The sequence below is a fragment of the Mesoplodon bidens genome (genome assembly GCF_964165515.1).
Source record: "Mesoplodon bidens genome assembly, chromosome: 13".
NCBI lineage: Eukaryota > Metazoa > Chordata > Mammalia > Artiodactyla > Ziphiidae > Mesoplodon > Mesoplodon bidens.
Genome location: NC_138169.1, coordinates 86,134,543 through 86,151,597, shown reverse-complemented (window position 1 = coordinate 86,151,597; position 17,055 = coordinate 86,134,543). Strand labels below are relative to the sequence as shown.

The following is a 17,055-nucleotide window of genomic DNA, read 5'->3' as shown; positions in this document are numbered from 1 at the left end:
TTCTTTCTGGAAAATTTTGTAATGAAAGCCAGGGCCTTTAAGAGGATAGCTAGCTAGGTAAGTTTTACTACATATTTCTGATTACTCTACTATAATCCTATAAATGAGCGGTAGTATGTAATCTTGTGACGCAACATCTCCAGTGTACAAAACAGCATTGCACTTTAAAACAAGAGAAGAAACACAAAGGCTACTTGGGACTATTCTATGGTCAGTATCAGCTTGGGCTTCCTGCCATTCTGGAGATGACTGACAATGGGATTTAATGGAGTATAACTACAGTAGCCTTGAGCAAAGATACAATTATAGCTGAAAAGCATCTTAGGTTCCTGACTGCTGCTGGCATCATGGTATAAATCAACAATTGCTTCTTCCCTTTTTCTCTGCAGTACCCCCCCTCCAAATTCAAAACACAGACTCCTCCAGAATCAAGAACTTGGTAAAAGGTCATTTTGTTTTCCTCAATAGCATAAAAGTGGCATAGCTAAATCTGACATGCATACGCAAATCAGCTCAGAGAAACACTGATTTTCCTTCACCCTGAATTATTGTATCTGCAGGAATGTTGATACAAACACCACAAGGAACAAAAAGCACACTCTTTATGGTTTAATTGCCAAGATGCAAACAAGAAACATGGATGTACTGAATACAGAGAGTGTCTCTTGGCTCCATAACTACAGTAAACCAGGTCCTTAACTCATAAATACCTATGTAAATTTATTTAATCGTATTAAGAGTTCAGGATGCTAACATTTGCTTGCAAGAAGAAAAGACTTGCCAAATATACAACATGGTGTCAGAAGAATATATTGATATTGATAACTTATTTATATTGATATTTAACATAACAAAAAGGTGTATCTCTGTAAGAGGTTAAGAGAGAAGAAAGGAGACTGAAGATTAAAAGCGCAGTTGGATAAACGGAAATGCAGTAGATCCTGCATTTACAGAACCTTCCAGTGCTCAAAAAGGCGTTGTAAGTCAGTGATAAAAGACGAATCTGATTTTGACACAGACGTAATGTTAGTTTGATAGATTACATTCCTAACAAATGAACTCATGCTCTTAATTTAAAAATTAAAAAAAACATATGACCACAAGTAATAGAGATACTCAAAATATTTAATGAGCCCGCATACTGAACGGCATGGAGCTTTCTGGAGCACACAGCTTCATCGTGGAGGCTGGGTAAAAGCACTGGACTGTCATTAGAAACCTGGCGCTTCCTTCCTTCTACAGCAGGTCTGGCTGGGGAGCCTTGCACAAGCGCCATGGCCACCCCGAGTCTTTGTTTCCTCACCTGTGAAAGGGGCAGGGTTGCAGCCGATGACCCTTACAACCCAGTCCAACCGGGAAATGTCGTTGGAGTCTCTCGGAGAAGCCAGTAGCGCTACGCAAAGGGCAGTCGATGGACAAGGAGACAGGAATCCAGACGGGACGCGCGGGACCAGCTGCACGGACGCCCCCGGCGCTTGTGATGGAAGACCTTCTGCTCCCCAGAAGGAGGAGGGGCGGAAGGGCTTCCCGAGGGGACACAACTGAGCTGCCCTGGGAGGTTCACAAGGATTTCCAAAGCAGAGAAAAGGAGGAAGGGTGCCAAGAAGCGGGGAGCACAGGCAGAGGCCTGGGCGGCAGGGAGGGCGGGGCGCGTGGAGCCGGAGGCCGGGATGTATGCCTGATTCACACGTACGCTAAAGAGAGTCGATACTGCTTTCTCAGGTTCAAAAGGACAAACCAGACAGTACAGCCGCGAGGCAAAAGGACAATCTGGGGCTTCCCTGATCGCGCAGTGGTTGAGAGTCCGCCTGCCGATGCAGGGGACACGGGTTCGTGCCCCGGTCCGGGAAGATCCCACATGCCGCGGAGCGGCTGGGCCCGTGAGCCGTGGCCGCTGAGCCTGCGCGTCCGGAGCCTGTGCTCCGCGACGGGAGAGGCCACAACAGTGAGAGGCCCGTGTACCGCAAAAAAAAAAAAAAAAAAAAAGAAAAAAAAAAGGACAATCTGTGCTTACGTCTTAAGCCCAGAAGTTACCCTCACTGCGTCTGTAGAGGCCGCGGCCTGTACAGCTCCTACAGCAGTGCTTGGCTTACAGCAGGTACTCAAAACATATCTGCTGCATGGATAAAAAAAAAAGGATATAAAAAAGCATATACTACTGTCTTCCATAGGACTCAACATCGCGCAGTAAACGTTCTAACCTTATTCCATCACTCCCGCCCCTTTTATTAAACAGTACAAGAGGAAAAATGGTTTCCTGGGGTAGATGGTGACCAGAATCTTCTGGTAAACTTTCAGGGGCCAAATGAATGCTTTCTGAAAAATCAGGGAGGCTTGTTTTATCGCTCTGTTATTCCAGTGTAAGTTTTCTCCAAAAATCAAAAGCCCTGGAAACACAGTTGTGCATCTCTCAATGGATCAGAAAGGCCACCGTCTCCTCAGGACCATCAGTTTCACCACCGCCCTGAAGTCACAGAGGCACAAGCTACACTCATCCCTCTGGGGGCGAATATAAGCCCATCACCCCAGCTCTTCCTTCTCGATACCGAAAACCCTGAGGGTTGGGTTTGAATGATGTCCAAGCCCCGTGTAAGCTGTAGCCATTTATTTGCTTGTTACACATTATTATTAAGTTGATCTGTAAAAATATCCTACGTGGAAATGAACATGCTCCCCTGCGTCAAAACTCCCATTTGACTTCAAATCCCCAAAAGCAAGTCTTTTCATTTCAGCCAGAGACCCTGCAGCATTAAAACAATGCAACAGTTAGCCGTGCACTGCGATTTCCTCCTATTGGTCATATTTAAGAAGTGAATACATTCTGTGACTCTGAAATGAGAAGTTATGTTTTCAACAAGGAGAGGAAGAACCAGAAGCCTTGAAGAAAGCCAAGACAGGCTCCCAGCTTTCAGGGAAGTCCGAGGCACATGTCCTGCTGGAGGCTGTTCCGTGCTCTCTCTCCAGCTGTGCTGAAGCACTCAGGTGTCCTCACCTCCGGATGTCTCTCTGTGGTTGAGTTTATGGTAATGGGTGCATGGGTCAGGCCATGTGTTAAAAATGCTAGCGTAAGCTGACAAGCGCTCCAACATTCTTTATAGATAATGTCTTTCTGTAGAAAGATGACTGTTGTCCTTCAAAGGAATCACCTGGGACGCCATACATTGGTTACGGTGATGTTGTCATTTATCGCAGCATTTTGGGAACTTCTCTTTTGGCAGAATCGGTTAGCAAATCTCTTAAGAGAGAGGGTTTTCTTATTTATGTCCTAGAATATGTTGCACGCTCTCTCTCCTTTCTCCCTTCATCTTCCTACGTGGCCCCCGTGGCAGGCGCTAGGGTCATCAGCCAAAACTCAGGTTCATCTCCTGCGAGCACACTGGAGACCTGTACTTCTCTGCCTCCACGGGATCGGATGTGGCCAAGGAAACGTGAACAGTATATCACTTCTGCGTCACTTCCGGGGGAGCCCTTGGAGCCAGTACGCGTGCCACCCACCAGGTCCCGCCACAGCGACCAGCATCCTCAGAGCCTCAGTGGAGGCAACACGCAGCACACGTGGAGATGGACATGGAGTTCGGAGTAGGACAGCATCCTCCGTCACTGAAGCCACAGAGATTTGGGGGCTGTCACTGCACATCCTACGCTGTCTGACACGCTGCTCTCCCTTCTTCAGGCCCCAGATGATCGAGTGGGGCTGTAGCGTCCATCACCTAACCTAAGCGACTCAGCAGGCTCAGGACACCCAGGAGGAGCCTCCCTTCCGAGGCTGGCTGAGGACTGAAGTCATGTGGGGCAGGGCGGTGGAGGGGGGCGGTACATCAGACCCAGACGGAGATTGGCAGCCGAGAGAAAGGACGACACTTTCGATCGACTGAAAGATTTCAATCCATTTTCCTCTGACATCAGAGGCGATGTAGAGACAGTAAGTACAGTGTAAAACAAAGAGATCCCCTGTCATCAGTCTGCCGTGGGTCCCTTTAAACCTGGGGCTTCCCTGGGCACACGCACATACGATAGCTGTACGTCGGTGTCTGACGCCTGGGCCTTTGATGAACGGGGATTATTTCAGGTCAATGTCCAATGAGGGAGCCACAGAGGCAAAGCCCATCAGCATCCACGGAAGCTCACAGTGAAAAGGCTAGGGTGGTGTCAATCCCTACCCACTGCTTCCTCTGCACACCCTCATAAACGGGGCTCAACAGCTGGCCTGCGTCTCTACAGCTCAGGACAGACAGTCTGAGTGCTAGGCATAACAGTGAGGTCTGAGGACACAGAGGAAAAAAGAGGACCCTGTCCACAGACGCGGACAAAGATTCTGGCGACACTCCCCTGCGTTTTCCAAAGCCACTTACTGAGCTTCAGCAACTTGGTATCAGGTGACTCACTGCAGGAACACAAGATGACAGGCAGGCTTTGTCTTCTCAGAACTCAAGGGTCGGATGTGAAAAGGACACCCTTAACTCCTCTGAACACAGGACAAAATGCTGTGAGCACTCTGCTAGAGGTGCAGGCCAGGAAAACGCAAAAGCAGGTGAACTCCTGACCTTGTCTAAGAAGATATAAACAAATGTTTGTTGGTAAAACGAATTCACGCCCTAATGACGGAAGGCCCAGGGGACGTGAGAAGCAGCAGGCCGATACCCGGGCTGGGACCCAGGAAGAGCCTCTGAGGCCCTCCCACCCTCATCTGGGCCTCCACCCCTCCGCACACAGGACTCTGCCTGAATGGATAGGCTGGTCACTGTCAACAAAGCACAAAGCAGGTGTGAGGCCCGAAGTCAGGAGTATAAAGAGCTCAGACCAAGCCTGGGACATCTTCCGTGCTCAGTAAGTGGGTACGGGGACACCTTTCTGGAAAGCAACTTGGCAACTAAAGCTACACAGACTCTTTGACCCCTCAGTACCTGATGGGGGAACATATCCTCTGAAGTGAAAGTATGCGTATGTTTACATCTTTATATCCAGCAGCACTGTCCGGGGTGTCCCCAAACCAGCCACGCCCTGAACATCCACCACAGGCAAGAGCTGGCCCAACGTGGGCAGCCACACCTTGAAAGTCTAAGGGGAGACTCAGATGTTTCTCTGGAGCAGTGATCATGATGGTTCCCAAGTGAGAAATCACGCTGCACGGTAATGGATTCCATTTTTTAGAAAAGGAAAACCCCATGTAGAGTTTTCCACACTCACATACAAGCAAGAGAAAGATGAGGAAGATGGAGCCAGGCTGTTCTCGTTGGTTACTTTGGAGGTAAGAATCATAACTTTCTTTAACCATTTTTATTATGAATGTTAGCTCTTTCTTCATACACTTTTATTACTTAGAATAAGCATGGACTGTTTTTAATGTTTTTTTAATAATAAGCTAAGAACATGTGAATACACAGTAGCTGACGCTAACATCAGCAGCAGCACCACTGTCATTATCATCATCGTCGTCATCATCGTCACCTCGTCACCATCACGATCTTCACCATCATCAGGACCATCACGATCGTCACCGTCACCACCACCACCCCCATCATCATCTTCATCACCATCATCTGTGAGTGGCTATAGCACTGTTCTCCTTCCTGATTTTGACTGTGAGCCCAGGTGAGGACAGAAATCCCAGCTGATCCTTCAAGACCATGTTTTCCAAACTGAGAGCTATAACTCATTAGTGGGTCATGAAATCAATCTAGTAGCATTTCTATAATGGAATAGACTGTAGTAGAAAACTTTAGGTAGCATCACCTGTGGTAAAAGTATGTATGTTTGTAATATACCAACACATATTGATCTATCACCATGGAAAATACATATATTAAGTGAAAGTCACAGTTCCAGGAGAAAAACAATATCTTCCTTTTCCCAAAGAAAGAGGGCTTTAGCTTTCCTAATGAGAATGGTAAAGCGAAATCCCTTATATCTGTAGAGAATATTTATAAAAATATAAAATTTTACATAAAATTTATCTAATCGTTACAGCAAATAATTCACATGCACACTTACTGAAAGCTACAGTTCTTAGGTTACATTTGGGATTTTAAGTCTGAAACAAGTGCCCATCGGTGTCAGACAGAAGCGGGAACACACGGGAGATGCTATTGCAGTACACAGCACACGTCACTGGGGGAGGGGGCCTGCAGAGAGCACCATGACAGTGCGCACCTCGTGTGTCCATCAACTCATCCCAGCAAAACCTGGGTGGCGCTCACGGGGAACCCAGAGGAAGGCCCCGTGCCAGCCTCCCCACCGCACCATCAAGTGGCAGACGCCTTGCGCCGCCCTCAAGTTAAAGAGCAGACAGGTCCCAGGAGAAGGCGCTGCTGCACGTGCTCAGCGAATTCCTCTCTCCCTGCGCAACCCATGCCGGCGTGCACTGGCCTCTCCAGGTGCCCCCGCTCATGACAACAGCAGCTGGCCCTTCCCCGGCCCTGTGTCCCAGACCCAGTGCTAAGCACATCGTCTGGCTTCAATCAATGACTCCGCACAACAACACGTGATTTGCAGAGACAAAGAAAATATAAAGATCTGACTACGGGCTGGAGGTGCTCTGATATTATGCCTCCACAGGGACCCCAAATCAGACAGAAACCGTCCAGACTCAAAAGCAAAGACTTTCACTACTTTATCTCCAGATGCCAGCCTTTTGCTCCTGCTAACACAAAGCTTCTTAAGCAACTTGAGAGCAAGTTTTTAAAAAATGAACAATTCCCTAGATTAGTAACTCACTAAATATCCTCAATCAGTAACCCTTAAAAACATTTTTTTCCTAGAAAACACTTGCTCTTAGGAATATGTTAAACTCTCACTTCCCGGGCTTTGTCCTAGTCAAGATTCTGGAACGTCGACGAACTGTGTCTCTTTTTGGCACATGATGAGAAGAAGCATGGTTTAGAACAGCAATAAAAAGGACCCATCACTTAAAAAAAGTGGAGCAGCTTCTATTTAAATTAAGGGTTTTGGTAAATGTTTCAAGTGAATTACTGCAAAACAGAAGAAATCACATGCTCTTTGGGGTCTTGAGTGATCTGTCAAGGCAGGAGGTTAGTTCATTAATGATCTCTCAACTGAAGATCAATTTCATCAAGCTCTTTAACTGTCTTAAGTCGGCAACTCACAATGGCTTGGATCCTCCCATCAGGAATGCAGATAGAACAGGGTGTTTCATATACATCTCTGAGGCAGCAAATATACATTACCATTATTTTCTGATAAAAAGGCAATAAAATCAAGTTATGTAGATATTTTAAAAGAATAGCATTTCCCCATAAGTCTGTCATAAGTAAATTACTTCATCTGAAATGCCACAGCTTAAAGATAAACAAAAGTCTTAGTTGCAAGCATTAAAAAAGCCTCCACTGACCTCACTAGCTGTGTTTATATGTAGGCAAGGGGTGGGTACAATGCACAGTATTTCTGTATTTCTGTACCTACATTACATGTGTTGCTTTAGAAATTATCCAAAGGTCCCATATTGCATAGAATCATGGAAATTACTAAAAACGCTAAAAATTTCAAACAGAATAACATTTACTTAGAGAAGAAATGAAATTTTTCTCACAATTCTCCCACCTAATTCATAAATCACTAAAACATGATTACATAGTGATGTTTCTAGAAGATTCCAGTGAACTGTCCTCAAGTTGTCAGTTCTGGCTTTCATCCTAGTCACTAATTCACACATAGATATCAAGAAATTTCTCCCCTCCCCATCTTGTGGTATTCTTAAAAAGGAGAAAGTAGAAACTATCCCGTAAAGGCAATGATAATACTATAGCTTACTTTAACATCAGGGAAAGTTGACTCGACAAGGGATCTCGAATCACCAACGCACACATGACCTACCATAGGTCACGGCGTTTAGACATTTCTGTGACCCACCTTGTCTGCTGTGACTAGACCTGCAACACTGTGATCAGTCTGAGTTCTGGTCTTTAAAGACTCAGCATAAACTATGAACAGCCACCCTGCAACCAGAAGCAACTTTGTTTTGCATTTATGTTAAAAACAGAACTTAATCGATAACGTAATGATACAATGGCTATCGATGATAAGAAAGACTACTTCGGAAAATGAATTCCTCTTAAAGAAATCATACTTCCTTAATGATTGCACAGTTATAGTGATAACAGGTCATTTTTGAAGAACTGTTTTTATTTAAACTTAGAGATAACAGTTTCCATTGAAATACACTTAGTTGCCTATTTAAAGCTATTTGAGCTTCTTTATGCACTGAGGTGTTACTGTTCATGCCTTGGCCAATATCCCTATGAAAACAGCTTCCAAATTAAATTCCTAACAAATTAGGTTAATAATTCACCTTTATTAAGTAACCTAATTTCTTTAGTGAACAATAAACAGTTATTATGACATTTGTCCAGGACATAAGTACACCTTATTTTTCTTCTCTGTTCATTCTCCTCCCTGGCACAAGAAGTAAAATACTCACCCAAAAAGGTGGTCTATTTGTGGTCTCCTGTTTTTGTAACTGCAGCATCACTGCAATAATTCCATTGTGTTTAGTAGAAATTAGACAATTCACATGGCTATTCCTAATGAAAAGTAATTTCTTTGAAATATTATAAACTGGATTTTACACAGGTACAAAAAACTACGAGTAGCGTTTTCCTAATATTATTTTTAGATACTGCTATCATACATCAAATCAAAAATGGTTACATTTTAAGAAGTAACAATTGGCTTATATTGTATCCCTAGCTATGGTAGGAAAAAAAAATAAAAGATCGGTTAAAATATAAAAGTTATGTGTACGTGTAAATAGCAAGTTACCTGCGTTTAGCATATTTGTCTCCTGTTGAGCTAAATGTACACTGTGGTCAAGTTGGCACATTAAGCCATATCTCCCACAGTCCCAGCAGGCAGTACAAGCAGCACCCCACCTCCACCGAGTGTGAAAATGAAAAACGGGGCGGGGAGGGGGGTTGAACAGGAAGACGTGAGTGCAACCAGACCTACATATGTTGAAACAAAACAGTGGCATTATCCTCTCCAAACACAGCATCAGAGAAAGCATCTCAGATGCAAGAGGAGGAAGAAAGAAAACATACATATCAGAAGAACAGAACCAAACAGTTCCCAGCCAATTCAACTTTAAAATATATATATATATATATATATATATATATATATATATATACATATATATACACACACACACACACATATACACACCCATTACAACAGATGCAGAAAGTAGGCTTAACCATTGGGAAATTATATGTAAAAATGTTTCCCAAAAATACATGAAGAATTTACACGGTCAGTGATTTAAAGGACAATGGTGAATAAAACTACAACTCTTTAGAACCCAAGGGGAGTCATTTGGAGAGGCTGTTTTCTGGATAGTTGAAGCTTTACCCGTTTAAACAGAATTTTATAGGAATGCTTAAACACTGGAAAATCTGTGTCAAATGTACATACTTTTGCATTATTTAAAGCATATGGTACACAATTAAAATTTTCCTGGCAACTAGAAATGAGAACCGCGAACCATCAGCAACAACCACAGAGGGGTAAAGCACTATATTCCATTTCTAATGAATGGCCTACGATGCTGTGGTGTCATGGTTTTTACCCGTTCACTATAGCTTTTCTCCTTTATGCTCCCTGACCATTAGGTCTTTGCTACCACTTCTCACTGCTATCTAAGGTGCCTTTTCGCTACTTCCAATTTGCTACTTTTAATTTGCAGTACCCTAGAACAGATATTCATGAATACCAGAGCTACATGTAACAGCAAAATAAACTGTAAACACTGAGTGAGGACCTGAAGATATAGTCTATGAGTAAATATGTGACTCGGTGCAGGGACTTTTGAGGCCCAATATCCTTCTATCCTTGCTTATTCTTAGCTCTGTTCCAGAAAAATAAAGATGGTAATGAATTGGTTTCCAGATAGGTGAGGCTTTACTGTGTTTCAAAAAAGATATATACATTTTAAGGAATGTCTCAAAGCTTTATTTACGTACATGTGATCGAATTAAATTCTCCTTGAGTCCCTTATAAAGCAGTAAGCATTCCCTTTTCACGGGTGGAGGTGAGACAGGGTGGTGGGAAGGGACCCAAAACATATTATAAAAGCAAACACAAGAAAGTCAATTCCAAATTACACTGTATCCATATAACACAGTAAGATTTAATTTTCACTTTTAAAACCAAATAGAATGAAAAAAGGAAAATTATTTTACATCAGGTTAAAGATGACCATGAGAAATTACCCCAAAGACGTAAATACTGCAATAGATGTTACCCCAGACCCAGGCCCAGAGGCTAAAGGATATCTAGATTATTCAACAGGACTTAGGAATGGGCAATGAAAAATAGACACAACAGATACAAACCCATAAAACACACACAAATACAAACCCATGTGGTTTTATAAGTTTTTAAAGATTTATTCACTATCACCAAATAACACAGAAAAAAACTGGTAAGTCTATTATAAAGTGGGACATTTGGACAATAACTGCCAAAGGCCATCCCTGAAACTAAAGACTGTGGGTAAATTAAGAAGATTTCACTATTAACACACTTTAAAAAAATCAGATCCTCTCCCTCACTTCCTAAACCCCCTATCTAGTGGGCGGGTTTTGTATTCAAATATAGCCTTTCTCACTGTTTCACCATGCCTACGCCCCTTTTCCTGTCAATTCACTCTGAAAAGACTTCACTCTTGAAACCGCCAGCCTGCACAGACTGGATGATGGTTTCCTCTGGTCCCTGTATCTCGCTGACTCTCTACCGGCCCTGGAAAATCTCTGCTCCCCACCTCCATGACCAGCACTCTTCCTGTGCTGCCCCTGTGCCGGTTGTTCTTAATCCTCAATGATTTTTGCCGAAGATGCTTTAAGCATCATTCTCAGCTGATATTTGATTTTTTTTTAATCAAAAAAATTCACCATTGATTCATCCATGTTGAAGAGCTACAGTGTTTTTTCAAAACAAAAAAGTCACATGAGAAGGTAGTAATAAAAAAGTACTCAAAGGTAGGTTGTAACTACTATATGTAAAGGTCAAGAATAGCATCTGCTAATATAAAAAGCTCATTAGAAAGATATCAAAAATCAACAGCATTTCGATACACCAATAGTAACCAGTTAAAATATAATAGAAAAGTAACTCCATTCATAACAGCAATAACCAATAAGTAAATGAATAACCTAGGAGATTACATACATAAACAATGTGAAAGACCTATGTGAAAAAAATCACAAAACTTTATAGAAGCAAATAAGACTTGAATAAATTGGAACCATACCATTCTTATTTTTAGAATGGGAAAATTTTAATGTTAAAAAGAGGCTGTGAATTCTTGAATTAATTTATTATTTTAATATCATTCCAGTCAAACAACCTGAAGTAATATTTTTTAAGCCCATGAAAATGGCTCTAAAGTTCATCTAACACAGAAGGATAGAAAAAATACTCTTGGAAAAAAGAAGAGTAATGGAGATGGATAGAGAGCTATGGATAGATTATTTTTAAATGTATTATATAGCCACAGTAATTAAAATGGGGACTATAGGTCAGGAATAGACAGATTTTGCATGGCAATTAAAGAGGAACTTGAGAATCACTCCCAAATAGGTATAAGAAGTGAGTGTACGATGAAGGAACATTTAGAACACGCTGTAGAAAGGACAGATTTGCCAACAGATGGAGCTGGGAAAATGGCTATTTGGAAAAAAAATAAAGTTAGATGCCCACCTTACACCATACGCCAAAATTCATTTCAGATATACCAAATATTCAAATTTTTAAAAATGAATCCATAAAAATACTAGAAGAAAATAAAACAGTATTTACATAATCTTGAGGGTTGGAAGGCGCCTCTTAAACATTACTTCAAAGGCAGAAACTATGCAGGAAAGGACCAGTTAAACTATAAAAAAAACAACCCAGTACATCAAAAAATGCCCTAACCCAGAGAAATATACACTGCTGAGGGGTATTGGGAATGAATACAACCTTTCCAGAAGGCCAGTTGGCAGTATACATGCCCAGATAATTCAAAACAGCCAAACCCTTGACCTGGTAATTCGACTTCCAGGAATTTATCAAGGAACTGATGAGGCTATGGCAAAGATACACATACAAAGTAATTAATTACACAGTTGTTTATAATTGTGAAACTGAGAAAGTACTGAATTTCCAACAATGGTTGATTTCTCAAATAAATTGTGCAGATCAACAAAATGGGATACAATGCAGGTACTTAAGATGACAAAGCAGGTCTATATTGACAAGGGAAATATCATGTGCAAAAAAACAAGCTATAAAAGAAAATATGTAGGAAGAAACCATCCTGGAAAAAATACATGTATAATATGTATATGTATATATTTGCAGAGGAAAAGATCCAGAAAAGATATCAACTTTGGGTATTTCTATATGATAAGATTGCAAATAAGCTTCATTTATTTTTAAATTTCTTTTTCTACGTTCGAGTTTTTCTAAAATAAATATGCAACACCGGCATAGTCTTAAAAGGTAACAGAAGAGGGCAAAAACATCATAAACTATTTTTTTTAACATCAAACCAAAGGAAATCATCTGCTACTACAGAAATACTAGAAAGATGAGTTAACATCCTTGTTAGAGCTTTTCCATATTAGTAAGAAAATAAATGAACAAAGCAAAAGAAAAATGAGCAAACAACATGGGCAAAATAATTCAAAAAGGAAGAGAGACATTTAAAATGGAAGAATATTCACCCTCACCTGGAACACAAGAAATGCAAACTAGAACAAAGTGATACTAGATACTACTTTGCAGCTACTAAACTGTCAAAGATTACAGAATTAAAAATACCCACACTGACAATGGCTCAGAGTATGAATATTCCCATGCACTGTAAATGGAAATTGATTCTTTTTTTTTTTTTTTTTTTTTTTGCGGTACGCGGGCCTCTCACTGTTGTGGCCTCTCCCGCTGCAGAGCACAGGCTCCGGACACACAGGCTCAGCGGGCCCAGCCGCTCCGCGGCATGTGGGATCTTCCCAGACCGGGGCACGAACCCGTGTCCCCTGCATCGGCAGGTGGACTCTCAACCGCTGCGCCACCAGGGAAGCCCCATTGATTCATTTTGGGGAGTGCTTTGCGATAGGTACCAATGGTTCACTAAGCAAGGCCAAGTCAAGAAAAAAAAAATTACGTAAAGAAATCAGCATGAAAATGTATAAAATAACGTGTAAAAAGCTATTTACCATTTAATGAGTGAAAAATTAAACTGATAAATACTACCATCACCCCATTTTTGTTTAAAAAATATATATGGAAGCAAAAAAATATCCTGGAGGAACTCAGATAAGAATGTTCATAGTAGCCACAACTGGGTAGGGTAGTCACGAAGGATGCTTTTGGGTTTGTTTGCTTGCCTATATTTTCCAAATCATCCATATAACATGAACACTTCCACAAAGAGGAAAAACTACTTGGTAATGTGGGAGTTACTTCCCCATAATTTTCTCTCAAACTAAAAACATAAAAATATGGCTTCTTCACCAATGGACTTTACCAGTAAACAGAAGAAAACATAGACCGATGGTAAAAGCAAGGTAATAAAGACCACAACAATGACAGAGTCTGGTCCAAAGAACTCGCAGAAGCTATAAATTAACTGTCACGCCCTCATTGCAGAAGTGCTTCACCTGCAAATGTGCCAGGACTGGGGCCCCTTCAAGAGACAGACGGTTGGGGAGTCCGACATCTGCCCTATCAGCTGCAGGACCCGTCTGGGGTCAGGCCTCTCTCAATGCCCTGAAGGAACCCCACTGAGGACTCCCCACTTCCCTTCCATCCCTAAATGCCATGATCCCAGCATCACTGATAATGCTGAGTTACCTGTTCAGTGATTTGTTCAGAAAGCATCTCTGATAGAAGCATGTTAAGCCCTCTTAGGAACATACTCCCTTAGCCATGAGCTAAGCCTGGACCCCTCAGGTGACAAAGGCTTCTAAGGAGACACAAGTGCTCTGTGGGCCTTTCCTGGTGGCAACGTTCCTCCAGGAAGAAGGGAATCTTGGCAGAAGGGTTGGTAGGAGTGGAGGGCTGGCTGGTTTGTCTGCCCACTTATCCACTGGCCAAGCGGGGTCCAGCTTGTGTCGGGCACCCCCCAGGGCCATGGAGGACAGAGGCAAGGCAGCTGTCAGCCTGGCAACTTACATGGACACAGTGCAACACGGCAGAGCTCGGGAGCAGAGTGGGCACTGGCCACTGCGTTGGGAGGAAAGACCCCTCGAGTGGCAGGAACTCAGCGCTGAGAAGTTCTTCCAGGCGTGGGCTGGCGTGCGGCCCTCGGGAATGGGGCTGCAGAAGCCAGGTCTGGAGCTCACTGCTGACGAGTGGAGTGCAAGGCAGAGCCCCGTACAGAACAGAATCTGCTTCTCACCCCGCCCCTACCCCGCAGAGAGGGGCCTGGGCAGGACACAGTCATGTCCCAAGGACCCCCCCACAGGGATGTGGAAAGGACCCTGGGGCCCTTAACATTTGCTAGGACTGTGTGTTCCCATGGGACGGTGCCAGGGGAGGGACAGTTGAACGGCTTGCCTGGCATTAAGTGCTGGTGACCAAGAAAACGGGGGTCCCTGCAGAGACACTGCAAAGACGGCACAACCAGGACCAGGAGACCCAGGAGACCCAGGATGCAGCGGAAGGCAGGCGCCAAAAAGCCCTGAGCTCTCACCCTTAAAGAGGCCACAAGAGGAGAAACAGGGCAGACAGAGGAGCCAGTGGAGGCAGCGGGGGCTCCCTGCTGAGCGGCCCTGTCTGTCCCCACGGCTGGGCGCACTGCCTACGAGCAGGTGACAGCCACTGGTCTTCACACCAGACCTTCCTCTCCCGCTCATTCAAGACTTAAATGTAAGGCCAGAAACTATCAAACTCTTAGAGGAAAACATAGGTAGAACACTCTATGACATAAATCACAGCAAGATCCTTTTGGACCCACCTCCTAGAGAAATGGAAATAAAAACAAAGATAAACAAATGGGACCTAATGAAACTTCAAAGCTTTTGCACAGCAAAGGAAACCATAAAGAAGACCAAAAGACAACCCTCAGAATGGGAGAAAATATTTGCAAATGAAGCAACTGACAAAGGATTAATCTCCAAAATTTATAAACAGCTCATGCAGCTCAATAGCAAAAAAACAGACAACCCAATCCAAAAATGGGCAGAAGACTTAAATAGGCATTTCTCCAAAGAAGATATACAGACTGCCAACAAACACATGAAAGAATGCTCAACATCATTAATCATTAGAGAAATGCAAATCAAAACTACAATGAGATATCATCTCACACCAGTCAGAATGGCCATCATCAAGGAATCTAGAAACAATAAATGCTGGAGAGGGTGTGGAGAAAAGGGAACACTCTTGCACTGCTGGTGGGAATGTGAATTGGTACAGCCACTATGGAGAACGGTATGGAGGTTCCTTAAAAAACTACAAATAGAACTACCATATGACCCAGCAATCCCACTACTGGGCATATACCCTGAGAAAACCATAATTCCAAAAGAGACATGTACCAAAATGTTCATTGCAGCTCTATTCACAATAGCCCGGAGCTGGAAACAACCTAAGTGTCCATCATCGGATGAATGGATAAAGAAGATGTGGCACATATATACAATGGAATATTACTCAGCCATAAAAAGAAACGAAACTGAGCTATTTGTAATGAGGTGGATAGACCTAGAGTCTGTCATACAGAGTGAAGTTAGTCAGAAAGAGAAAGACAAATACCGTATGCTAACACATATATACGGAATTTAAAAAAAAAAATGTCATGAAGAACCTAGGGGCAAAACGAGAATAAAGACACAGACCTACTTGAGAATGGACTTGAGGATATGGGGAGGGGGAAGGGTAAGCTGTGACAAAGCGAAAGAGAGGCATGGACATATATACACTACCAAACGTAAGGTAGATAGATAGTGGGAAGCAGCCGCAGAGCACAGGGAGATCAGCTCGGTGCTTTGTGACCGCCTGGAGGGGTGGGATGGGAAGGGTGGGAGGGAGGGAGATGCATGAGGGAAGGGATGTGGGAACAGATGTATATGTATGACTGATTCACTTTGTTATAAAGCAGAAACTAATTAAAAAAAAAAAAAAGAAAAAAAAAAAAAAAAAAAAGAAGCTGCAGGCACGGGGCCGGTCCCCTCCCTGCTGGGAAGCACAGACACACCCTCCAAAAGAAAAAAGGTTTGTCCCCAAGACCCTGGTTTATGACTCCCTGCTTCTTACACCGGATTTCTGAATCCTGGTTTCTGCTGCTATTTCTGAACGACTTGCAAAGAAATTCTCGGCTTGGTCACACATAACGCAGCAAGGAATTGCAGAACCTCTAGAACGAAGCTAAATGATCACACTTTGCAAAGCTGGACACACACTAGACAAGTGTATGATCGTATTACTTACAGGAAAATATAATTAGGCAAGTAAATATATATATATGTATATACCTATGTCATATTTAATTGAAACATTAGCTTCTTATAGAATATGTACAAAGTGGATTCCAATGAGAAAAAAATATTTTTTTAGAATTTATTGTTTCTATTTTCTTTTACTTCAAACCCCCCATCAACGTGGGCCAATTAACTGTCAATTGTATTAACAAAAATATGTTTATATTTTCAGTTTCCACTTTTCTGAGGGCATCATTCATCTATCTCATGGTAATAAATAACCCTTTGGATGACATATGATGATAAGGGAGTATCCAAATAATCCCAAATTAATGCCTGAAATACACACATATTTTATAGGTGAGCATAAAAGAAATAAGTGGACTAGAATCTACTAATTTGTATACTAACCTAGGGATGAATACACTTCTATTACATTCCACATGCAACTTCATCGTGTATTTCTGCAGAAAAAAAAGCATTCATTAAAAGCCAGCAGAATTATTAAGTTGGACCCTAGTAAGAATTTTACACTTGAACTAGAATGCAATTATTGAGGCCACTGATATTCTGACGAGCTACACTGCTGACACTGCCTGCGAGCAGGACGAAAATCGTGCCTGTCCAGGGGATGCAG

At 42.6% G+C, this 17,055-nt stretch overlaps 1 protein-coding gene across 2 annotated transcripts in view; it reads right to left on the bottom strand.

Annotated features, from left to right (window-relative positions):
* Window positions 1-17,055, bottom strand: part of TSHZ1 (teashirt zinc finger homeobox 1) — a 76,676-nt gene that overhangs the window by 23,926 nt on the left and 35,695 nt on the right. Inside the window, exon 2 of one of the 2 annotated variants that reach the window (XM_081251874.1) lies at window positions 16,830-16,882. The exons of the other annotated variant lie outside the window; for it this stretch is intronic. Coding sequence (XP_081108000.1) covers window positions 16,830-16,863 — 34 coding nt within the window. The 5' untranslated portion in view covers window positions 16,864-16,882. The remainder of the gene's footprint in view (window positions 1-16,829; window positions 16,883-17,055) is intronic. 2 annotated transcript variants of the gene reach the window in all.